Source organism: Uranotaenia lowii, chromosome 2, assembly GCF_029784155.1.
Source record: "Uranotaenia lowii strain MFRU-FL chromosome 2, ASM2978415v1, whole genome shotgun sequence".
NCBI lineage: Eukaryota > Metazoa > Arthropoda > Insecta > Diptera > Culicidae > Uranotaenia > Uranotaenia lowii.
In genome coordinates this window covers 181,677,819-181,704,226 of record NC_073692.1, presented here as the reverse complement: position 1 = coordinate 181,704,226, position 26,408 = coordinate 181,677,819, and the positions used below count along the sequence as shown (strand labels likewise).

Below are 26,408 nucleotides of genomic sequence, written 5' to 3'. Positions count from 1 at the left end.
GCTCAGTTTTGCTCTCTCAATGTGCTATGGAAAAAATGCACATTGAGCTCATTGTGTGAGCGAATGACACCCCTGATGTCATGATCGATTTTTCATACTTTTGAATTAAGTTTTACCAAGTATCTTACATTTTGACAAGATTGGACGATCAAACAGTCAGCTTCTACAATTTTACACCTAAGCACAGTGGTCCAAAATGCGAAAAACGTGATCGTTGCTTATAACTTTTTTAGGTCACATTTTAGCTTATTGGTGTCTTCGGAGAAGTTTGTCAGTAAAATCAGCTCTATAATAAAAACCTACTATTTTTCTGATTAATCCCCCTACAAGTGAGATAAAATTTCTAACTTCTCTGTTTAAGGTTTTAGCTCTTTGATGTCTTCGGCAAACTTGTTTAAAATCAAATTTTTCACAACTTTGTCTCAGATGTCAAGTTTCTAAAATAATTAATCTCAGAGATATCGGCCAAATAAGAAACTTAACCTCTAAAAATCAGTTTATTAATAATAACTTTTTTCTGTTAATTTAAAGTTTAATAATATGTTCCACAAAGTTGTTTGTCTTGTTAAAATACACCACTTTGTTGAACATTTCAAGTTTGTAAAATGTGATACTGCAGCGCTATATTAAAAAGATTACCGAAAATAGGGCTTTTTCACGCCTTATTTTACAAACACCGGGCAACATCGGGCAGCCCACTTTAGATGCAAAATGAAGTCGAAGATTTCGTCTACAAGATGCAGGTAAAACCGTTTGTATCCACTTGTATCCAAGCGAGATACATCAATTTTACTTTTCCATGTTTGCATTAAAAACAAAGATTTCTATGAAACTATAGCGCATTTTACCACGTGTGTTTTCTTCTAGCATTTCCTTGCGCGATGTCAGAAGCAAAGGTTTGGAAGCGCATTTGTATTATTAGCATCAGGCTATTGTGTGTTCAATTGAAATAGATATCCTCTCCAAGCTGGAGATGCTAATAATACAAATGCGCTTCCAAACCTTTGCTTCTGACATCGCGCAAGGAAATGCTAGAAGAAAACACACGTGGTAGAATGCGCTATAGTTTCATAGAAATCTTTGTTTTTAATGCAAACATGGAAAAGTAAAATTGATGTATCTCGCTTGGATACAAGTGGATACAAACGGTTTTACCTGCATCTTGTAGACAAAATCTTCGACTTCATTTTGCATCTAAAGTGGGCTGCCCGATGTTGCCCGGTGTTTGTAAAATAAGGCGTGAAAAAGCCCTATTTTCGGTAATCTTTTTAATATAGCGCTGCAGTATCACATTTTACAAACTTGAAATGTTCAACAAAGTGGTGTATTTTAACAAGACAAACAACTTTGTGCAACATATTATTAAACTTTAAATTAACAGAAAAAAAGTTATTATTAATAAACTGATTTTTAGAGGTTAAGTTTCTTATTTGGCCGATATCTCTGAGATTAATTATTTTAGAAACTTGACATCTGAGACAAAGTTGTGAAAAATTTGATTTTAAACAAGTTTGCCGAAGACATCAAAGAGCTAAAACCTTAAACAGAGAAGTTAGAAATTTTATCTCACTTGTAGGGGGATTAATCAGAAAAATAGTAGGTTTTTATTATAGAGCTGATTTTACTGACAAACTTCTCCGAAAACACCAATAAGCTAAAATGTGACCTAAAAAAGTTATAAGCAACGATCACGTTTTTCGCATTTTGGACCACTGTGCTAAGGTTCTCTTAACAATTTTTAAAATGTTTGGGATGGGAACTATCATACCTGTTTCTAAGAAAAATTCGAACTCATGTTTAAACTTAAATGTCGGAAATATACCGAAATTTTATCAAGTTTCATTGCCAAATCATATAGTTTGGTTATTACATTCATGATTCAGACGACGAAGGTTAATGACACAAATGACAAAAATGACAAAAATGACAAAAATGACAAAAATGACAAAAATGACAAAAATGACAAAAATGACAAAAATGACAAAAATGACAAAAATGACAAAAATGACAAAAATGACAAAAATGACAAAAATGACAAAAATGACAAAAATGACAAAAATGACAAAAATGACAAAAATGACAAAAATGACAAAAATGACAAAAATGACAAAAATGACAAAAATGACAAAAATGACAAAAATGACAAAAATGACAAAAATGACAAAAATGACAAAAATGACAAAAATGACAAAAATGACAAAAATGACAAAAATGACAAAAATGACAAAAATGACAAAAATGACAAAAATGACAAAAATGACGAAAATGACAAAAATGACAAAAATGACAAAAATGACGAAAATGACAAAAATGACGAAAATGGCAAAAACGACAAAAATGGCAAAAATTACAAAAATTACAAAAATGACAAAAATGATAAAAATGACAAAAATGACAAAAATGACAAAAATGACAAAAATGACAAAAATGACAAAAATGACAAAAATGACAAAAATGACGAAAATGACAAAAATGACAAAAATGACAAAAATGACAAAAATGACAAAAATGACAAAAATGACAAAAATGACAAAAATGACAAAAATGACAAAAATGACAAAAATGACGAAAATGACAAAAATGACGAAAATGACAAAAATTTAAAATAAAGAAAATGACAAAAATTTCTAATAAAGAAAACGACAAAAATAAAAATAATCGAATTGAAAAAAATGTCTGAATTTAAAAAATTTTAAAGTTGATAAAATTTACAAAATGAGAAAAATATTTAAAAAAAAAAACAAATTGTTAAAAATGGACAAATTTACATAATCAATAGAATGGACAGAATTGACAAAAATATGGTAAATTATATTCATTTTATAATTTGGAATTTTTTAACCAAATTGAAAAAAAGTTTATGAAATCGACAAAATTTAAAGAACTGACATAAAAAAAAACAAAATTAACATAAATGACAAAACTGTTCAAATTGGCATAAGAGAAATTCGTATTTTTTTATTTTGGTATATTCGCCAGTTTTGTCATTATTCTTCTTTTTTTTTTAATTTTACTAAAATTATCTACAGCTTTGTTATTTCTGTTAATTTTGCAAATCTCGTTAATTTTGTCTATTATTTTTATATTTTCCCAATTCTGTTAATATTGTCACTCAGAACAAACGTTGAATTATTGGAAACACATGGTTGGGCATCTTTCTTAATATTTATATGTACCGTAATGTTCCTCTAGACATTACTCACTTTTTTAAACCATTTTCTAATATTTTGGAAGAGTTTGCTTTTCTGCATCACATAAAAGTTTTAAAATACTAACCGAGGGAAACAGTATAAATCATGACCAATGATAGCAGAATATTCAAACGAAATTTGTGGCTATAACTAAATGTTTGTTACTATACCAGATTTCATGTTTCGGGGTAACTTTGATCACTATGGTTTTAATGTATCTCAACATCTTCAAAAATATTGGTTTGATGCCTATTAGCACTGAAGGCAAATCAATAACAGTATTTTTTTGTTTACACTCAATTGAATTTTTCAACGTTTTCTTTCAAAAACAAATATACTCAAAAGATGGACAATGTTGCTGCGTACATTTAGGGGCAAAAATTTTAAACAGTTTCTATACTTGGGGTTGAGGGTTGACCCCCCTCCATGAGGATCCAAAAAAGCAAGCAAGGTATTCTACTCTCCACTCAAAATTTTGAATTAAGAATCCAATTATGATAATAGAGTTAAGTTATTCAAAAGTAACATTCTTGAATTTAAACTTATGACAAAAACCTCAAAAACCCATCCCAAGTTCAAAATTCTGCTACACTTTTACAAAATTTTCTCACTTGTTTTCTATGAACAGGTCTGAATATTAAATTTAAAATTAAATTAAACCAATTTCGGAGGTTCTAATTCCATAATTCCCATAACCAAATTTGAACGTCTATTTCCGTATTTCTCATTTCGCTGTTCAGGATTCTTGATTTTCAGTTCGAATATTTAATCGTAAGAAATTGGAAATGAAAAGCCGCTTTGAAATCCTTTTTCAAATTTGGTTTTGCATTTCGAATCAAATTTGAATCAATTTTATCTAAATCATATGCATTTTCAATATTTTGATAAAAGTCTTCCGAGATGTATTTTTCGGCTTTCAGTCTTTTTAAATAGTGAAAACGACTATTTATTTAACGTTCCAACGTTTCAATCCATATAGGATCGTCATCAGGGACTGCAAAGTTTATTTTGTGTGAACTAAATTATCAAAAAATTCTTCACAAGATTATCTGATTCTTACCTAAAATGTGTCGTATTTCTTGTCAGGTTTGATTCGGCTGATCAGATAAAGCTGTCATTTGTTCTGTTACAATAATTTTTGTGATTAATTTCCGATTCTAGTGTTATGTAGTGTTATCTGACTTACTGTGTGAAAATTCGTACTTCCTTCTATATTTGGATTAAATTTTCACTGCTTCGATTTTTCACAGTCACCACTTTCCACTGTTTGTTTTACTTTGATCTGGTTCAGCTAGTGTATGCTATTGTTTACAGGTTGTTGTTGGATTCGTGTTTCTGTGTTGGTGTTTTTATGTTTTGAGTTTATTTTTCTTTTTGTGTGTTGAAGTGTTTTAAAAATGTTTGCGTATGTTGAATGTATGTTTTCGGTATCTTTTTTTTAGGTTTATCGCGTGCTTTGTTGTTTTTATATGGCAGCTCTCCAGGATCAGCAATTTGTTCTCGTTGTCACACCTGTCGATGATATCCGCTTTATCTATGTCGAACAGGTGATCCATAGCTATTTCGTGCTCCAATAATGCTGTCTGTTGGCGAAGTTGTTGTATTGCGTAGTCCTGTTTTGTGTATCCGATGTTCCATAGGCGCTTGAGTTCGTTAGTTTGAGTCCTGTGTTGTGAGATTCGTTGTTTTAATTTTCTCGTAGTACATCCTATGTAGCATGCTTCGCAGTTTTCTGCTTCCTGTGTTTCATCTGTTTTCCAATGTCCTTTGCATGTTATTTTGTATATGACGTTGGTTTGTTCATCGTACGGCGTTTTGTCTTTTATGATCGGAAAAAGACACCCAATTGTTTTTACTTGTTTACTTGCTGTTCGTATATCAGCATATTCCGAACGCAATGTTTTGGTTATGTTGGCGGTAAGACCATCTATATTTGTGAGCGAACGTGTAATTTTGTTATCTTCCGCTACCATAGCTGTTTGGGTGTTATCCTTTTCATTGAGACGGTTTATGATCCCATTAATCAATCCAATCGGATAATCGTTCAACTTCAGGTTTGTTCGAATGATTTGGTTGATTTCGTTCTTGCTTGTTCGAGATGAAAAGAGTGAAACACGTTTAGCAAAATTGGTTGCAACGTTTAGCTTCTGATGAAGTGGATGGAAGGAACAGAAGTTTAAAAATCTACCAGACGCGATCGGTTTCATGTACCATTTATTTACATAGTATTCCGTCTCACGACATAACTTGACGAACATAATTCCTAAAATTCACTCGGTTCATAGCAACCGTTCTCCAATTTCTCGGGCACCCCACGTTCGCCAGATCACGCTCCACTTGGTCTAACCACCTCGCTCGTTGCGCCCCCGCTCGTCTTGTTCCTACCGGATTCGTAGCGAACACCTGTTTTGCAGGACAGTCGTCCGGCATTCTCGCAACATGTCCAGCCCAGCGTATCCGGCCAGCTTTCACCACCTTCTGGATACTGGGTTCGCCGTAGAGTCGCGCGAGCTCGTGGTTCATCCTTCGCCTCCACACTCCGTTCTCCTGTACGCCGCCAAAGATGGTTCTTAACACTCGTCGCTCGAATACTCCGAGTGTACGCAGGTCCTCCTCGAGCAATATCCATGTCTCGTGCCCGTAGAGAACAACCGGTCTAATAAGCGTCATATACAGGTTACACTTCGTACGAGGGCAAAGTCTTCTCGACCGCAGTTGCTTGTGGAGTCCATAGTAGGCACGACTTCCGCTGATAATTCGCCTCCGGATCTCACGGCTGGTGTCATTGTCTGCGGTCACCAGTGAGCCGAGATAGACAAAGTCTTCGACTATCTCCAGCTCGTCGCCGTCGATCATGACCTTGTTATTACTGGACAAGCGGGTTCGGTCGGTCTCGGATCCGCAGGCCAGCATGTACTTCGTCTTGGACGTATTAATCATCAACCCAATCCTTCCTGCTTCGCGTTTCAGTTTGCGGTAGATCTCCTCCACCGCCGCAGATGATCTGCCGACTATATCAATGTCATCGGCAAAGCAGATAAGTTGACTGGATCTGTTGAAAATCGTGCCCCGCATTTCGCCCACCGCTCGTCGAATAACACCTTCTAGCGCCACGTTGAACATCATGCAGGATAAACCATCACCTTGTCGAAGCCCCCTGCGCGATTCGAATGAACTCGACAATTCACCCGAAATCCGCACACAGCACTGCGTTCCATCCATCGTCGCCTTGATCAGTCTGATTAGCTTCCCGGAAAAGCCGTTCTCGTCCATGATTTTCCATAGCTCGTTACGGTCGATCGTGTCGTATGCGGCTTTGAAGTCGATGAATAGATGATGCGTAGGGACTTGGTGTTCACGGCATTTTTGGAGGATTTGCCGTAATGTGAATATCTGGTCCGTCGTAGACCGTCCCTCCATGAAGCCGGCCTGATGACTTCCCACGAATCTGTTTGCTTGTGGCGTGAGGCGGCGGAGTAGGATTCGGGATAACACTTTGTAGGCGGCATTGAGGACAGTGATCGCTCGGTAGTTCTCACAGTCCAATTTGTCGCCCTTCTTGTAGATGGGGCATATTACCCCCTCCTTCCACTCCTCCGGTAGCTGTTCTATGTCCCAGATCCGGACTATCAACCGGTGTAGGCAATCGGCCAACCTGTCCGGGCCCATTTTGATGAGTTCAGCTGCGATGCCATCCTTCCCAGCCGACTTGTTTCTATTCAGCTGGCCAATGGCTTCCTTAACTTCACTCATCGTTGGGAGTGGCTCCTCTTCGTCGTTGGCTACGCCGGCGATGTACCTTCCCCCACCGTCTTGATCTCCTGCATGTGCGCCGTTCAGGTGTTCATCGAAGTGCTGCTTCCACCTTTTGATCACCTCACGATTGTCCGTCAGGATACCCCCGTCCTTATCCCGGCACATTTCGGCTTGCGGCACGAAGCCTTTGCGGGATACGTTGAGTTTCTGATAGAACTTTCGTGTTTCTTGGGAACGATGCAGCTGCTCCAGCTCCTCGAGCTCCTCCTCCTCCAGGCGGCGCTTTTTCTCCTGGAAAATTCGGACTCGCTGCCTCTTCCGCTGTCGGTGATTTTCCACATTTCGACGGGTGCCTCTTTGCACTACTGCCGCCCGCGCGGCATTCTCTTCGTCCATCACCCTCCTACACTCCTCGTCGAACCAGTCGTTCCGTCGAGATCGCTCCACATAACCGATGACGTTCTCCGCAGCACTGTTGATGGCTGTTTTGATGGTATCCCAACAGTCCTCGAGAGGGGCTTCGTCAAGCTCGCCCTCTGCCGGCAGCGCTGCTTCGACCGATTGCGCGTAGTCTGCCGCGACCTCAGGTTGCTTTAGTCGCGCGATATTTAACCGAGGCGGGCGCCGGTTTCGTGTGTTGTTCACTACGGAGAGTTTTGGGCGCATCTTCACCATCACCAGATAATGGTCCGACTCGATGTTGGCGCCCCGACAGGATCTGACGTCGATGATGTCCGAAAAGTGCCGGCTGTCGATCAAAACGTGGTCGATCTGTGATTGAGTTTGGTACGGTGATCTCCAGGTGTACTTGTGTGGGAGGCGGTGCTGGAAAAAGGTACTACGTACGGCCATTCGTTTGGAGGCGGCGAAATCGATAAGTCTGAGGCCGTTTTCGTTGGTCAGCTGGTGCGCGCTGAACCTTCCAATTGTCGGTTTAAATTCCTCCTCCTGGCCGACCTGAGCATTGAAATCCCCGATGACGATCTTGATATCATGTTTTGGGCAACGGTCGTATTCACGCTCCAGCTGCGCGTAGAATTCGTCTTTGTCGTCACCGGTACTTCCGAGGTGAGGGCTGTGCACGTTGATGATGCTGATGTTGAAGAACCGGCCCTTGATTCTCAACCGGCACATTCGTGAGTTGATCGGCCACCACCCGATCACGCGCTTTTGCATCTTTCCCATCACTATAAAAGCTGTTCCAAGCTCGTGTGTGTTGCCGCAGCTCTGGTAGATGGCACGACCATCTGGATACGTTCGTACCGTGGAGCCCTTCCAGCATACCTCCTGCAGCGCTACGATGTCGAATTTGCGGCTCTTCAATTCGTTGGAGAACACGTGGGTACTGCCCACAAAATTTAGAGATCGGCAGTTCCATGTTCCAAGTTTCCAATCGCTAGTCCCTTTTCGTCGCGTGGGTCTTTGCCGATTTCCATCCGAAATTTGTTGTTCGTTATTCGTTGCTTATGTTTTTTAGTAGTCACAGGCTCGCAAGGCCCGCAGCTAACCCCACTATCTCGCAGGAGGACCGTCGTGATGTTGCTGTTTTGGGTCCCGAACACCACCAGGACGTTGTTGCACTCCGCACGCCGCCCCTAACATGGAGAACAGACGCGTACGAAGCCCCCTAACTCATTCTGCATGCGACCAAAGCATCCACCGGGGTTGGGTACCCGATCTCCGCTAAGGTTGCTCGCACCCCAGCTAGTACCACGGGGAGGTAGAGAATCGGAGTTGCAGACAAGAGGTGATATGACCACTACCCGAAGGTTGGGTGTATGGGGTCTCGAGTTGCACATTGTCTACTTCACTAGCCATGGTTTCAGGTTTCATGTACCAGTCGGTGGTGATTTTTCCATCTTCGCATCTGTGTAACATCATGTCCAAAAAAGGTAGTGATTGTTCTTTTTCAACATCAACAGTAAATTGTATATTATTATGTTGAGAGTTGAAAACTTTTTGAACGGATTCTATAGTGTGTTCGGGCAAAATCAAAAATAAATCATCAACATACTTTCGTATGTTGTTTGTACGTACGAAGTTTGACTGCTGTTTTTTCTCCAACAGGCTCAGCTGTTCCAAACGTTTAACAAGATCATTGTTTTTCGTTTGGAAGCCTGACAAAGCCGTGTGCCCTAAAATATACGACCAGCCAAAAGCTCACAAACCAGGACTCCCCCTTCGCCCAGTCGTCCCATGTATGACAGCACCTACATATGAGCTATTAAAATTTGTAGGCAACATCCTACAGCGTTCAATCAAATCGAAATACGCAATTAAAAACTCGTTCGAATTTTGTACCTACGTTAACAGTATCACAGTACCCGACGGGCACGTGATGGTATCGTTTGACGTGGTGGCTCTATTTACTTCCATACCAATAGAGCTCGTACGGAAAAGCGTGATAGCCAATTGGGACCAAATCACACTTCATACCCCCATATGCCTCGACTTATTTTTAGAAACCATCGAATTCTGCGTGAACAGTAGTTTCTTTTGCTTCAACCAAACCTACTACAAGCAAAAAACAGGTCTAGCTATGGGGAGCCCTATTGCTTCACCTATCGCCGAAATAGTGGTTGACGATTTACTCGATGCAGCAACAGCATTCAGTGCCATCTCGCTCCCACATATACGAAAGTATGTTGATGATTTATTTTTGATTTTGCCCGAACACACTATAAGGGTATATACGGACGATAGTATTGGCAAAAAATTGGCCTCAGCCATAACCTCAAACTTTGATTTGCTGGCGGCCTCACCAGTGATGCTAGGTGCGTTAGTGAAATCAGTATTTGTTTGATTTCAACTGATTATAATATTTCTGAATTGATTAATTTTTTTGAATGTCAACAGCTAAACGTTTGAATTCATTATGAGGCGTCCCAAAATGGATAAAGATAAGCCATATTTTCTAATGAATTTTCAAAGTGAATTTAAAACATCTGAAATATGTTTTCATATACTGCTTGATAGATTCAAAATTTGTTTCTATCTTCTAAACGAATGCCAAATCATTAACTGTTACAAAAAAAGTAATCCAATGAAAGCCCGTCTATGTTGACTTTGAAAATAATCTCCTGCATGCTCTGATTATTATAAACAAATCCACATAATTCGCTACATCGTTGAAGTGTGCGATACAGGCAGTTGTTATTCCGTTCAGATAAATGTTGCAATCAATTTCTACGCATTTAATTGCATTTCATTTTTTTCTAGAAATCTACGGGAATATTGCAAATTCTCAGTACTTATGAAAAGGTTTTTTAATAACAATGCAATTAAAAATATAATCATTTTCCAAATATCGAATCACTTGGCAACCTTGAACGCCCAAAAAAATCAAAACACGAACACCGTGTATCGTTTTTCCACAGGGCGAATTTGTCGATATGAGTACCGGAAAAACGCGTTTATCGTGCGCCCTTCTCAAAAATCGATTCTGTTCTTCCATGGTTTGAGGTTAGGGCTGAGGCCTCCTGCTAAGGTGGTGTTCGTGTAAAACTGTCAATATATCCTAATAGAATCCGTTCAAAAAGTTTTCAACTCTCAACATAATAATATACAATTTACTGTTGAAGTTGAAAAAGAACAATCACTACCTTTTTTGGACATGATGTTACACAGATGCGAAGATGGAAAAATCACCACCGACTGGTACATGAAACCGATCGCGTCTGGTAGATTTTTAAACTTCTGTTCCTTCCATCCACTTCATCAGAAGCTAAACGTTGCAACCAATTTTGCTAAACGTGTTTCACTCTTTTCATCTCGACCAAGCAAGAACGAAATCAACCAAATCATTCGAACAAACCTGAAGTTGAACGATTATCCGATTGGATTGATTAATGGGATCATAAACCGTCTCAATGAAAAGGATAACACCCAAACAGCTATGGTAGCGGAAGATAACAAAATTACACGTTCGCTCACAAATATAGATGGTCTTACCGCCAACATAACCAAAACATTGCGTTCGGAATATGCTGATATACGAACAGCAAGTAAACAAGTAAAAACAATTGGGTGTCTTTTTCCGATCATAAAAGACAAAACGCCGTACGATGAACAAACCAACGTCATATACAAAATAACATGCAAAGGACATTGGAAAACAGATGAAACACAGGAAGCAGAAAACTGCGAAGCATGCTACATAGGATGTACTACGAGAAAATTAAAACAACGAATCTCACAACACAGGACTCAAACTAACGAACTCAAGCGCCTATGGAACATCGGATACACAAAACAGGACTACGCAATACAACAACTTCGCCAACAGACAGCATTATTGGAGCACGAAATAGCTATGGATCACCTGTTCGACATAGATAAAGCGGATATCATCGACAGGTGTGACAACGAGAACAAATTGCTGATCCTGGAGAGCTGCCATATAAAAACAACAAAGCACGCGATAAACCTAAAAAAAAGATACCGAAAACATACATTCAACATACGCAAACATTTTTAAAACACTTCAACACACAAAAAGAAAAATAAACTCAAAACATAAAAACACCAACACAGAAACACGAATCCAACAACAACCTGTAAACAATAGCATACACTAGCTGAACCAGATCAAAGTAAAACAAACAGTGGAAAGTGGTGACTGTGAAAAATCGAAGCAGTGAAAATTTAATCCAAATATAGAAGGAAGTACGAATTTTCACACAGTAAGTCAGATAACACTACATAACACTAGAATCGGAAATTAATCACAAAAATTATTGTAACAGAACAAATGACAGCTTTATCTGATCAGCCGAATCAAACCTGACAAGAAATACGACACATTTTAGGTAAGAATCAGATAATCTTGTGAAGAATTTTTTGATAATTTAGTTCACACACAATAAACTTTGCAGTCCCTGATGACGATCCTATATGGATTGAAACGTTGGAACGTTAAATAAATAGTCGTTTTCACTATTTAAAAAGACTGAAAGCCGAAAAATACATCTCGAAATTCAAGTAACAGTCGTTAAAAATATCATTCAAAGATAAAAGTCTTCCGAATATCTTCTATATATATAAAAATGAATTTCTGTCTGTCTTTCTGTCTGTTCCCTATAGACTCAGAAACTACTGAACCGATTTACGTGAAACTTGGCAGGTGAGGGTATTGGAAGCCGGGGAAGGTTCTTATTATGGTTTGGGACCCCTCCCCCTAACAGGAGGGGGGGAGGGGCCTCCAAAACAAAAGACATTTTTTTGCATAACTCGAGAACCAATCAAGCAAATGGTATCAAATTTGGCATGGGGTGGTATTTGGGAACGGGGAATATTTCAATGAATATAAGGTACCCCTCCCTTTTCTTAGTAAGGTGATAGGAAGGGGAGAGGGGGGCTACCTTACAATTTTTCATATAACTCGAAAACTAATCTAGATATTGAAACCAAATTTGGCATGGGAAGGTATTTTGATATGAGTAATATTTCAATGATTATTTTAGACCCCTCCCTCTTTGCAGTTGAAAGGGGGAGGGACCTCTTTCATATTTTTTACACAACTCAAAAACTAATAAAGAAAAAAGAACCAAATTTGGCATGGGAGGGTAAATGGATACGAAAAATATTTCCATGATTATTTGAGACCCCCAGTACAGAATTATCAAGAAGGGAGGAGGCCTCTTTTATAGTTTTTTCATAACTCAAAAACGAATTAAGCAAATGGAACCAAACTTGGCATGGGCGGGTATTTGGGAACGTGACATGTTCTAATGATTGTTTGAGACCCCTTCCTTTTTCCAGCGGGGAAGAAAGGTCCCTTACAATTTTCAGTATAACTGGAGAGCTGATCGAGCAAATGGAAACATATTTGGCATGTGAAGGTATTTGGATACGAGAAATGTTTCTATAATAAATGGAAGCCTCACCTTTTTTAGCGAAAAGATATAAAGCAGGAAACGGGGCTTCCATTAAAAATTTTACATATCTCGAAAATTAATCGAGCAAATGAAACCAAATTTGGCATCAAATAGTATTTGAGTACGAAAAATACTTTTATGAATATTAAGTTCTCACCCCTCCGTTCAATGGGGAGAACGGAAGGGGGGATGGTACACCCTTTCAAGTTTATGGATAACTCAAGAATTCTTTCAAGTTTATGCATAACTCAAGAACTTACTACGCTAATAAAACCAATTTTGGCATGGGATGGTATTTAAATACGAGAAATTTTTTTATGTCAAAAAATTCCTTTCTTGCAGTAGGAGGATAGAATTGGGAATATAGGAAACGAAGAAGAAAGCTTATATTTAACTTTTTTTTTACCAAATTCCGAGGAATGGAAACAACTTCACATGGAAAATCATTTTAGAATGATTCTATGATTATCTGACACACCATCCTCCTTTCAGTGAGTAGGTACATAGGAGGAGGGAGGTGAGCTTAATACAATTTTGTTAGCATAGGTTCTCAATTTTTGCTAACGAAGAACGAAGCCAATAAATGGAAACAAATATGGCATGGAAAGGTACTTACGATGGAAAGGTTTCTACGATTGTTAAAGACCCTTACGCTTTACAGTACAGAGAGGGGAGGAAGAGAGGGAGGGAGAAGAAAGGAAAAAAGGAACAAGAAAGAATGTAAAGCTTAAAAACTTATCAACCAGTGGAACTATATTTGATATAAAAGGAGTTTTGGGCTCGAAAAAATGGGTATAATTATTAAAGACCACGACCTCTATTCAGCAGGGGATGAAAGGAAGGACAGGGGGGCTCTCTTAAAAGTTTTAAGAATAAATCCAGAACATATCAAGCAAAAACGACCGTATTTTATAAGTTAGATTGTTTGCGTAAGACCCTCCTTTTTCAGGGCGAAGCGAAAACAGATTAAAATTATCAGAACTTTATAGACCAGGATTCAGAAAATTAGTTTAAGTCATCTTTGTTTTGCAATTCGAAACTACAGCTGCAGCTCTCATTTCATAGAGATTGATTTTGAATGATGTTATAAACTGATTCAAAATAATGCGAATAAAACAGTAAAAATTTCTATAATTTCCGAAAATATCATTTGTTTTTGAAAGGTGTAGCAAAGCACACCGGGTCAGCTAGTATATAATAAAAAGATTGTGTTATATTCAAATTCGAAGTTTCTTAACTTAATTCTTACACCAAATTCAAACACTTAAAGATTCGAAATTGCAATACAAAATTTGAAAACTGGGATTCATATTCATCATTTGAATTGAATTTTTGCAATTCAATTTCCAGATTTAAAATTTTCTATCAAAATTAGTTTGTACTCACAATTCAGCTGAAAATCGCAAATAAAAAGTAGAATTTGAGTTATTTTCTAAGTTTCGTTTTATACAAAAATCAAAATTCTATTTAAATAAAAATCATCCACAGGATTTTCATTATGAAATTGATTCCTTATAACGAATACATTTTGAATACCCCGATTTTGTCACGCACCGATTATGTCTGCACCCAGTTTTGCCTACCCCCGTTTTTGACACTATATTTGATTTAATGTTAAAATACTCAGATTTAAAATTTCTCGTTTTGGGATGATTATTATTTGATATCGCGTCAATTGACAACATTGTTATACAACTTGATAACATTAGGTTGCCAGATTTATCCCGGTTTTATCCGGGTTTACCGATTTAATTGAAAATAGCTCAAATTCCCGGATTTTTTCACTTTATTTGCCAAAACAAACATAAAAAACAAATTGGGATGTAAAATTTTTCATTTATGAGTCCAAAACGAAATTTTTTAAGCAAGTTTTCTTAAAATAATCATGAAAAGTTTTTTGAAAGCCTAAAATAATATTTAGAAACTGCAGATAAAAAATATTTTTTTCAGGTTTTTTTCCTTGATTTGTTTTTTGAAAGTCCTGGGTTTTGACCAAATTTGCTCGAATATTGCCTGGATTTTAGTCGAAATTTTGGAATCAAATACCCGGATTTTGCCAGGTGTTAAAATAAAATAGCCTGAATTTGTCCGGCCCATCTATGTGCTGAAAAAATGCTGGCAACTCTATAGGTAACATCAATAGTGATATTGAAGATGTCGTATAAATGGCACAAAGAAAAGATGTCCGATTTTTTACAAGACTTTTTTATTCACATTTGAAAAATAATAAAGTTGATAATACGATCAAAATAATAAATAAAACGGTACAACAAATCATTGATATGATCTAGAAGATTATTTAATGACTCTTAAAGTCAAAGGGTTGTTGAAGCGTAAAAACTTATTTCAAGAAAAAACTTTTTCAAGTGGTTGTGTGATTCCAATTTCCAAATATTTTTCAAAAATTTGTATTATTCTTTCGAGTTCAAAAGTATGTAAATACAATTCTTAAAATCACCCAAAAACGTTTGAAAAATGAAAAATCAGTCAGCATTATAAACTTTAAATCTACTATTTTTGTTCTTTTACCCCTTTGGCTTTGAGGGCCTCAATTGAGCTTTCATCAAAGCAATTTCCCTAATACGCCGAAAGAAGATTACGTAGGGGAGGAGCGGGCTATATGCGCCTATTAAGCAGAACACTGATTTAATCAAATATCACATCGAATATGTGTACAAAAACTATATACACGTGTGAAGGCATCTGTTTTCTATACATTGGAGTAATTTTAATGTTAAAATTTTCTTCTGTTTTCAAGAAAATGATTTTATTATAAGTGTTGTCTAAAATGCCGAACCTCAAACCGTGCGGGCTAAATGCGCCTATTCATGTTATGAACAAAATTTCTGTTTTTGGGCAATATTTCCGTATAATTTCATTGAAACTGCTAGAAAGTAATAATTTCTGTACGACAAAGCTGAAGTTTTATAAAAATCTATGTATATTATAATTTATGGAATAAAACAAAAGTTAGGGTTGCCATACTATGGAGGCAGTTCATCCATGAGAAAAACTTTATCAAATCTGTTTTTAGATCTTCAATTCTCTCTTAAGATGTTATTCAGAGCTTAGATTTGAAGGTTCAATGATAAAAATCATTTATTAATTCTATTCAACCTGTTATTTTAGGATGGAGGCATTTTACAAACATGTTGGGGGCTTCCAAAAACACTCTATTATTCCACTATATAATCATTATTAAACCTCCAGAAAAGCTGAAATATGTTTAATTTCTCAAGTTCATTTGTGTAAGAAACAAAAACCATCCTAGTGTTTGTTTTAAGCTTCTTTACGTATAATTTTTAAAAGTCGAAATATTACATCAAAATGTATCAAAACCTTGTATGATTTTTTAAATTTTTTTGAGTTTGTAAATTCATAAAATTTTTTCATGCCTTATGTTCAAAGCGTATCACCCTCAAAATGCATTGGTCGGATAAGCTGTCTAGTCAGCCATTTCATCAAACAGCCGTAGGGTCATTTAACCCGATAGGCCCATTTAGGAAACCTTTCCCCTAATTGTTGAGAGATGCTAAGCATCAGCCCAATCAACATTGTTGTCCAACATCCGTACAGATTCATTCAAAATAAGCAGAAGTTATGTTCCCTCAGTTGTCAGTTTTGATTTTTTTTATTGGAAGTTGTTTGGAACAATACATTTTTCAATCTTATTTCAATACTTTGATTTTTTTAAGATCATTGGGATTTTAACCACTGGGGATTGTTCATTCTTCTTGATAATACCGGACGAAAAAAAAGTGTTTTAAAATCATAGCATAAAATTTTATGATCTTTCTTTGGAATAAAAATCTTAACTTGTTAATTATCAACTAAAAACACACAAAAAAACACCATACAATGTTTTAAATGGCACAGTATTTATATTTTATGATTAATTGCAACAAAATTATTTAAAATAATGCCTTTCAAAAATTACCCGATTTTGTATCTGTCTCCAATTTGTCACCCTTAATTGCATCTCGGGGGTGACAAAATGGGGGGCTCACTTTATTATGTTTTTTCTATGTATATTGTTTAACATTATGAACACATTATGAACCGCGAGAAAATCTGAACCGTCAGACTCCAAAATTCAACATTTTATATTTTATAAAACAATAGACAACAGTTACAATTTAATACGTAAATTTTTAATGTTAGAGTACTTGAAAATGAATAATCACATAGTTTAAACATAATGTTCTAATTTTCTATCTGTATTCGTGCACTGTTGGGCGAAAAATCATAGGTAAAATCAGTCGCCAAATTCACCCCCCCCCCATGAGTCGGTTCCTCTCAAATCCTGGCGTTTCCGGAAAAATTTCGGAAAAACCCGGAAATCATTCGATGTAAATCAAGAACAAAAACACCTAAAATTCCTTTTTCAACGAGATACATCAGGAGACTTTGAATCATCTTTCTATAATTTGTGATATAGCTCAGTTGGCATGTCATTTTCTTCTCTATACCAATGTCTATGAATTCGAGCCCAAGAGTAAACATAGAACACAGTAGTACTGGATAAGTATTTCTATAGTTGTCCACTCACTTTCTCGTTAAAATAAATCAACAAAAAAAAACCGTAAGGAACGCAGATTAATTAGTTGACAAATTGATGTTATGTTAGGGTGTTTTTGGAACAGGCAAGAAATCAGCAGGTCATTGCCGATTACGAGATTACTTATATTTATCCAATAGCTAATATTTATCCATCAATTATCTGAAGAAAAGGGCTAAAATTATTGATTTTCTCTTTTTTATAAAATATTGCTCCCGTAAGTATGCAATGTCATAAGGGTTGAGAATAAGCTATAGGATTTTTTTTCTGAGATTTCTTGAGTGTGAAATGAGAACAAACATGACCAAAATAGTCATAGTCAGTCAGTCAGTCAATTAACATTCTATCTCGGTGTTTTGTTTGATTTTTATACAAGGATTAGGGCTCCCTGAATAAAGGAGGATCAAGTCTCCCCCAACTTCAAAAATATCGCAATTTTTTTACTCCCACGAAAATGCTTCTAGTTCATCTACGGGTTCAAGTATCGTTCTAATTTTAGGAGCATAGAAACTTGAAGTTACACGCTGTCAGAAAATGTAAAAGAGTGCGAGTTGCTAAATTTTTCCAAAAAGATATGGTGAAAATAAGAAAAGGGGATCAAGTATCCCCACTCTCCCCTATATATGAATGTCATCACGAAGGATGATTCATCCGTCTTCCCTCTGGGGTAATTTATTGGTATCCCAAGCAAATCAATTTTTTTCCAGAGCCTATTTAAAAAAAAAGGAGTTCAACTGTGAATTTAAAGATATTTAAGCGTAGGATTGAAACCTTCTTTACAAAATCGCCGCACATCCTTAACAGAACTTCGTTATCCTTCGTTCTCATTATCACCACCATTCACAGGGAGTACAGCCCGGTCAAGGGGAAACGCATTCACTGGCCCGGCGGACGCGAAGGACCCCCACCGGACATTCCAAAGTGTGGCTTCCTGAATAATGCCCCATCCTGCGTCCAGCCAAGCGGTAATTAAATCGTCTTTTTCTCACACCTCCATCCTTCGTTTCAGCAGGGGCGTTATTTTCCCTCCGTGTAAACAACCTTCCCAAATCATCGACGATGGGAGACAACAACGATGATTCTGATGCTGTCTTCCACACCCGGTGGCAAATGAAGAGACGGCACGTTCCACAGTGTACATAACCGCTATTTATATTTTTTTTTTCGGGGGAAAGTTGCGTGCGAAAAGTGTCCCTTTTTGCTTAGTTTTTCTTTTTCACCCCTTTGACAGTTGTTTTTAAGCGCCTCTCGTTGTTGTTGGTCAATCCAACGAAAAACACAACAAAATGTGATAACTGTTGCCACGATTACTAACCTCGTTTCAGAAAGCATGGCGATGTACTGGGTGCTCGGATTCGGAATTCTCTCTGCCTTTGCAGCTGCGGTCACCTATATTCTGTGCAAGTAAGTTTACTACAGTTACAAATGATGCATACAGTTTTGAACGATTTGTTTTCATGATTCTCTTGGTAATCAGAAGAAGCGACATATTGTAAATTGTACCGTAATGGAATCACGTTTCAAATTATGGATTCATAAATTTAAACATGATGCTATCTTGTCAATTTAATTTTTTTTAACTCAAGAGAGAGTTGACAGCTGAGTTGCAAATTCATATCAAATTTTGAATATACACTAATTGTCCATAGTTCGTACGTAAGGAATTAACTTCAGAGGTGAAGGCTCAACAATGGCTTAGTTGGCAAGATGAGCACAGATTTGCTCAGATTGTTTGGTAGAAATGATTCCGACTTCCCAGCAAACATTTTTGTAGGTATATTTCTCAATAAACTTTGCTATACGTTTCATATACATAATAAAATCATCTTATATAACTCGAAAAAACAGCATTTACGTACTAAAGTGGAGGCAATATACATACATATTTTTAACTTCTGGCTTAAGCGATAAGAGTTGTAAAAATTGGACGATATACAACACCTTTTACCGCACATCCTGACAGTATGCGAGAGAGCGCAAGTTTTGCTCTCAATGCATGCAAACCGTTGCCAGCGACAATATTTGCTGCTTCTCTCATTGGCCAGTTTATCCAAATGGACCCTCTGATTTTTAGAAATCTGGTTGCACTGCTTATCGCAAAGAGAACAACAAGGTTGTTTTCTCATTCAAATCCCGCACGCGGCAGACAAATTTGCAAACATGGCGGACATTTGTCATATACGAGTCGGTAGACTTTAACTAACCATTTTTACGACCATTTACTTGGTTTGGTAGGAATTACGATTCGCATTAACATTGTTAACGAGTTGAGCTGACATTTCTAATGCGATGTTATGTTTGCTGGGTTCGGTAAATAATACGGAAAGACTGGAAAAGCGCAGTTTGTTAATGTTGCTGCTTTGATTGTTTGTTTCTCCGGAAAATAAGACAGAGGGATTTGAAAGCACAGATTGTTAAGACTGATTGTTTGTTTAAATTTGGCCTCCCGGTGGAAATAAGACAGAATTGGCCAAGAAAGCGCAGATTTTTAGGACTGTTTCTGCTAATTATATGCTTTGACTTGGCCTTCCGAAGGAAAATGACGGAATTGGCTTAGGAAGCGCGGATTTTTGAGACAGCTCCTGCTGATTGTTTGTTTTGATTTCGCCTTCAGGTGGAAAAACGCGGAATGGGCTATGGAAGCGCAGATTTATAAGGCTGCCGCTGCTGATTGTTTGTTTTGGTTTGGGCTTCCGATGGAAAAAGACGGAATTGGCTAAGAAAGCGCAGATTTTTAAGACTTCTGCTACTGATTGTTTGTTTTGATTTGGCATTCCGGTAGAAAAAGCCTTAATTGGGTTAGAAAAAGCGGATTTTTGAGGCTGCTGCTAATTTTTGTTTTGATTTTTCCTTCCGGTGGATAAAGAAGGAATTGGCAAAGGAAGCGCAGATTTTTAAGACTGTTGCTGCTGAATGTTTGTTTTGATTTGGTCTTCCGGTGGAAACAGACGAAATTGGCTTAGGAACCGCAGATTTTTAAACTTTTGCTGGTGAATGTTTCTTTGATTTGGCCTGCCGGTTGAAAAACACTGAATTGGGTTTGAAAGCGCAGATTTTTAAGGTTGCTGCTGATTGTTTGTGTTGATTTGACCTTCCGGTGAAAAAAGAGGGAACGGCTTAGAAAGTGCAGATTTTTAAGACTGTTGCTGCTTAATGTTTTTTGTCTGGCTTTCCGGTGGAAAAATAGGGATTGGCCGAGGAAGCGCAGGTTTTTATGGCTTCTGTTGCTGATTGTTTGTTTTGATTTGACCTTCCTGTTGAAAATACGGAATTGGCTTCGGAAGTGCAGATTTTCTAGGCTGCTGTTGCTGATTGTTTATTTGAATTTGGCATTCCGGTGAAAAAGGACGGAATTGGCTTAGGAAGCGCAGATCTTTAAGGCTGCTGCTGTTTATTGTTCGTGTTGATTTGGCCTCCCGGTGGAATAAGCCTGAATTGAGTTAGAAAGTGCAGATTTTTGAGACTGCTGCTGATTTTTTGTTTTGATTTCGCCTTCCGGTTAAAAAAGACGAAATTGGCTTCGGAAGCGCAGATTTTTCAGACAGTTGTTTGTTTTGATTTGGTCTTTCGGTGGAAAACGACGGAATTGGCTAAGAAAGCGGAGATTTTTAAGGTTGCTGCTGCTGATTGTTTGTTTTGATTTAGCCTCCCGTTGGAAAAAGGTTGAATTTGGTTAGAATGTGCAGGTTTATGAGTATGCTGTTGTTTTTTTATTTGCCTTCCGGTAAAAAAAGAAAGAAAGGCTTAGGAAGCGCAGAGTTTTAAAACTGTTGCTGCTGAATGTTTGTTTTGATTAAGTGTTCGGTGAAAAACATGGAATTGGAATGAAACAGGAAGAAACAGACGGAAGTGGCTTAGAAAGCGCAGATTTTTAAGATTGTTGCTGCTGATTGTTCGTTTTGCTTTGAACTTTGGATGGAAAAAGACGGAATGGGCTTAGGAAGTGCAGATTTTTAAAACTGTTGCTGTTAAATGTTTGTTTTGATTAAGTGTTCGGTGGAAACATATGGAATTGGAATGAAATTGGAAGAAACAGACGGAATGTGCTTAGGAAGCACAGATTTGTAAGATTGTTGCTGCTGATTGTTTGTTTTGACTTGGTCTTCCAGTTGAAAAAGCCGTCATTGGCTACCGAAGCGCTGATTTTCAAGGCCGCTCCTGCTGATTGTTTGCTTTGATTTGACCTCCCTGTGATAAACACGGAATTGGCTTAGGAAGCGCAGATTTTTAAGGCTGCTACTGCTGATTCTTTATTCGAATTTGGCCATCCGGTGGAAAAGACGGAATTGGCTAAGGTAGCACATATTTTGAAGCCTTCTGCTGCTGATTGTTTGTTTTGATTTGGCCTTCCGGTTGAAAATGACTGAATTGGGTTAGGAAGTGCAGATTTTTGAGAATGCTCATAATTTTTTATTTTGATTTCGCCTTCCAGTAAAAAATACGGATTGGGGTATGGAAGCACAGATTTTCAAGACTGTTGCTGCTGATTGTTCGTTTTGATTTGGATATACGGTGGAAGAGACGAAATTGGCTTAGGAAGCGCAGATTTTTAAGACTGTTGCTGCTGAATATTTGTTTTGATCAGGTGTCCGGTGGAAACATATGGAATTGGAATGCAATTGGTAGAAACAGACAGAATTGGCTTGGGAAGCGCAGATTTTTTAGATTTTTCAGCTAATTGTTTGTATTGATTTGGTTTTCCGGTTGAAAATAACGTAATTGGCTAAGGAAGCGCTGATTTTCAAGGCCGCTCCTGCTGATTGTTTGCTTTGATTTGACCTTTCTGTGAAAAACACAGAATTGGCTTAGGAAGCGCAGATTTTTATGACTGCTGCTGCTGATTGTTTATTTGAATTTGGCCTTCCGGTGGAAAAGGCGAAATTGGCTTAGGTATCGCATATTTTAAAGACTGACGTTGCTGATTGTTTTAATTTGATTTGGCCTTCCGTTTGAAAAAGACTAAATTGAGTTAGAAAGTGCAGATATTTGAGTCTGCTCATGGCTTTTTGTTTTGATTTCGCCTTCCGTTGTTAAAATACGGAACTGGCTAAGGATGCGCAGATTTTTAAGACTGCTGCTGCTGTTTGTTTATTTTAATTCGGCTTTCCGGAGGAAAAGAACGCATTGACTTAGGAAGCGAAGATCTTTAAGGCTGCTGCTGCTGCTGATTGTTTGTTTTGAATTGGCCTTCTTGTCGGAAAGGCTGTCTCCAAGAATACTTTCGAATTTTGCCGGCTCTGATAAACAGAGACGAAACGCCAAGAAAAACACAGATTGGAAAAGCTTTTTGCTAATAATATTTTCGGATAGGATGAAAAAAAAAATGCAGAAACTTAAGAAAATTTTATGATTTGAAATGCTTTTGCTCAGTATGGAATGTAGAATCGAGATGAAAGATATATGAAAAATAAAATTTTGTATTACACAAAAACAAAATTCAGTGTTTATTGTTGTAAATCAATTGAGAATAAAGGTGAGAAGGAATGTAGAGATGAGAAGAAGGATATGCTGAAAATAGAAAAAAAATGGTATAAAGGAGAATAAAGTGTGGGATATGGAAAAAATTGAAGGTATTTGGTTAACAATTTTTTTTTGAAAGTAGATACGTGAAAAGTTTCAGTTAAGAATAGAGGTGAGAAGGAATGAAGAGATGAGATAAAGGATAAGCAGAAAATAAGTCATATTTAATCAAAAATAAAATAAAATTATTGTGGTATTCGATTGCACTGAAGCAAATTGAAATAATAAAATAAATTTCAATGGCAACGTTTGTTAACTTGGTAACACTAGGCAAAAAAAACAAAACATAGTTAGTCATTGATCTATTCTTGTGAGTGAATCTTTGAGTTGAGATTCATAAGAACAGTAAAATCACGAAACTTTTATCAGAAGTTACAAGTTCTTAGGTGATAGTTTCGAGTAAACGAGCTTCAAATTTCATAGTGTGATCGAGTTTCCTTATAAGTATTTACCGATTTTGGGCAGCTTCCATTCAATCGAAAAAGTGAGAAAAAATATAATGAAACAAAGTTACCACGATATGAACAGTTATATGACAAATCTTTCATACTTGACGCTAAAATTAACGATTTTGGCATTTGCACCCATCTGATCCTTAGGGTCTCAAATATGTGTTATCATTTAAAAAAACACAACAGAGAAATCCTAATTTAAGCAATTGAATTGAATATTATGAAATGTTTTTTTTTGACAAACAATTATTTAATCGACGTCAGTGAAACTGTAGATACGTTTTCTTGAAGTGATACAATTGTTTGAATCCTCAAAATGCATTATTTCTTTAATAACTTCATGATTTTTTAACGTTAAGAAACAATAAAGTCTGAACAATTTTACAACTCTCTTCCAAAGGCAAATGAAACTGAACAACGAGTTGAACAACATGTCCTGGCGGGTGCGACCGGACGAAGTTCTTCTGGAAGTTGGAAAGTTGTTTGGAAGTAAAACAGGACTGCAAAAGTTAAATTATGAGGTGAGTGGCTGTGTGCGCGTACCTTTGTTCACATCCTACATATGTTTATATGCACTCAGAAAAATACTATTATGTATGTCATAAGATTCTCTTATGAAGTGGCGCCATAAGAAAAATTAATGAAATTCATAAGATTGTCTTATGACGCGAGTGAATTCTGAAGATGAACGCCTACTTCAATGAGAGGTTGTTGCTTTTCATAAGAGATTCTTATGGAAACAGTAAATCACTTTCTAATAAGAAAAATTCTCGATATTTCATGCTGAAAACATTCACTTTATTGTTTGCCAAATTTGTTTAAAATTAAATTCTTCATGGTCACCATCAGCAGCGCATCAACAGACGGCTCCATCAAAGTTTTTTTTATGTCGCATCGCAATCTTCGACCTTTCGTTTTTTGCCGATCAGCTTGCTGAAAAGTAAACAAATAATGTATTTTAGTTTACTAATATATTCAACGTTCACACCAAAAACATCAAATCGAACTTACCATTCCGGAGATAACAATATCATTTAACATTGAAGGAAAACTATAATAACTATGAACTGGCGATTGCTTCGTACTGTTAGATGATGAAAAAAAAACTGATGCTATGAATGAATGTGTTCATCATTTTTTCACAATGCCGTTTCTTCTATTTTTCATAAGAACATCGTATGAAAATTGAAAGAATTTCATAAGACTCTTATGAAAAATTAGTTTGGACGCAAAAAAGTGGTTCATAAGATGTATCTTATGAAATTTATAATAAGATTTCCTCTGAGTGTGTATATGGACTTTGATTGAGATTTTTGTTTGATTCCAGAACTTCTCGCTCCAACAGTTTGGCAGTTCCGGACGAGCTTCCATTTCCAGTGGAAATTCTCAACTTCCCAACCAGGTTTTTACCACTATCGGGATTTATAAAGGGGAGCGGGTGGCTATCAAAAAAGTTGCCAAAAAGAAAGTCTACATTACCTCAACGTTGCTTTGGGAAATCAAACAAGCACGAGATGTGAGTCACGAGAATACTGTTCGATTTGTGGGTGCCTGTATCGATCTGCCAAGACCGACTATATTGATTTTGACGGAATACTGCCCTAAAGGAAGTTTGAAGGACGTATTGGAAAACGAGGCTATTCAGCTTGATTGGAACTTTCGGATGTCCTTGGTGCATGACGTTGTTAAAGGAATGGCGTATCTACATAACAGCGATGTGGGAGTTCATGGCAAGCTGCGGTCTTGCAATTGTCTTATCGACGGACGATTCGTACTGAAGATTTCGGACTTTGGATTGCGAACCCTAACCACCCCTTCGGAGTTCATCAGGGATCACAACTATCACAACAGTAATAGAAGCTCTTTCGAGGTTCAATCTAATTGTTTTATAAGATTTGATTTTTCCAGAGATGCTGTGGGTGGCCCCAGAGCTACTTCCGGCAACGGTTCTTCCGGGAACACCGGCAACGCAGAAGGGGGATGTGTATTCGTTTGCCATCATCCTGGAGGAGATCGTTGTTCGGGGAGGTCCTTACGAGACGGCTCGCCAGTTTATGGATCCGCAGCAGATTGTAGAACGGGTAGCAGCTCACGAGAGTCCTCCCTTCAGGCCGTTTGTTGGGCAGCGTGAGTGTCCTCCGGATTTGCTGGACCTGATGGAAAAGTGTTGGTCTGACAGCCCAGATGATCGACCGAACTTTGTTCAAATAAGAAGCTCGGTCAAGTTTATAATGAAGTAAGTAGGAAATAGTTATTGTGCTAAAACTGTTGCGTTGTCATGTTTTGGTAGTTTCTAGAAATTTGATGAACTGATGAACTATAATTCGAATAGCTTTCAAAGTTTCGTTTTCAGGTGAAATTTGAGCTCTGAAAAATAAACTTTGATTCATTTTTCAACAAAGTGTAGGTGAGAATGAGGATACTTGATCACTGGGGATACTTGATTCCATCGCTTGAGATTTAACCGGATTGTCTTATAAAGATCAAATGTTCTAGAAAAATGAGCGGAATAGAACAAAACATCAATGCCGTTATCTCATAAAATTATAAAAATCTTTTTTTTTTTTGTAGAGAAATGAATCCAACTTAGATGAAATTTCAGGGACTAGATAAGAGAAAACCAGTATAATATTCATACGCCAGGTTGGTCTCCTGTAGTAGAATGTTAATACATGGGCCCCGGAGAGGCGCAAGATGTGGGTTCAAGTTTCACCGGGAGACAAGGCGAATTTTTTTTTTGCATGTTTTTCAACATCGATTTTCTCTTATCTAGTCCCTGAAATTTCATCTAAGTTGGATTCATTTCTCTACAAAAAAAAAAAAGTTTCGCTGACTGAATGTTTGAGTCAAGACCCATCTCTGGGTCACAATTTAAAAATTATAAAAATCTTTTTTTGATTTATTGAACTTTTTTTGAAAAATTAATTAAAATGTGACTTGGAGATTTTTTTTATCCCTTCAAAATGTTCCCCACGTGAAAAAAAAAATTAAAAATATTAATTCCAGTATGTCTACGTTAGAGAACAATATGAAATTTATTGTGTCATATTTTCAA

General features: G+C 37.1%; 1 protein-coding gene across 7 annotated transcripts in view; it reads left to right on the top strand.

The window, feature by feature from the left end:
• The window catches only part of LOC129743897 (atrial natriuretic peptide receptor 1), a 141,703-nt gene that overhangs the window by 105,420 nt on the left and 9,875 nt on the right, over positions 1–26,408 (top strand). For 4 of the 7 annotated variants that reach the window (XM_055736131.1, XM_055736130.1, XM_055736132.1 and 1 more), the window contains exons 9-13: positions 18,228–18,346; positions 18,707–18,785; positions 23,754–23,874; positions 24,681–25,203; positions 25,247–25,589. In XM_055736131.1, the coding sequence (XP_055592106.1) occupies positions 18,228–18,346; positions 18,707–18,785; positions 23,754–23,874; positions 24,681–25,203; positions 25,247–25,589 (1,185 nt within the window). The remainder of the gene's footprint in view (positions 1–18,227; positions 18,347–18,706; positions 18,786–23,753; positions 23,875–24,680; positions 25,204–25,246; positions 25,590–26,408) is intronic. The other 3 variants (XM_055736134.1, XM_055736136.1, XM_055736135.1) reach the window with 3 other exon arrangements.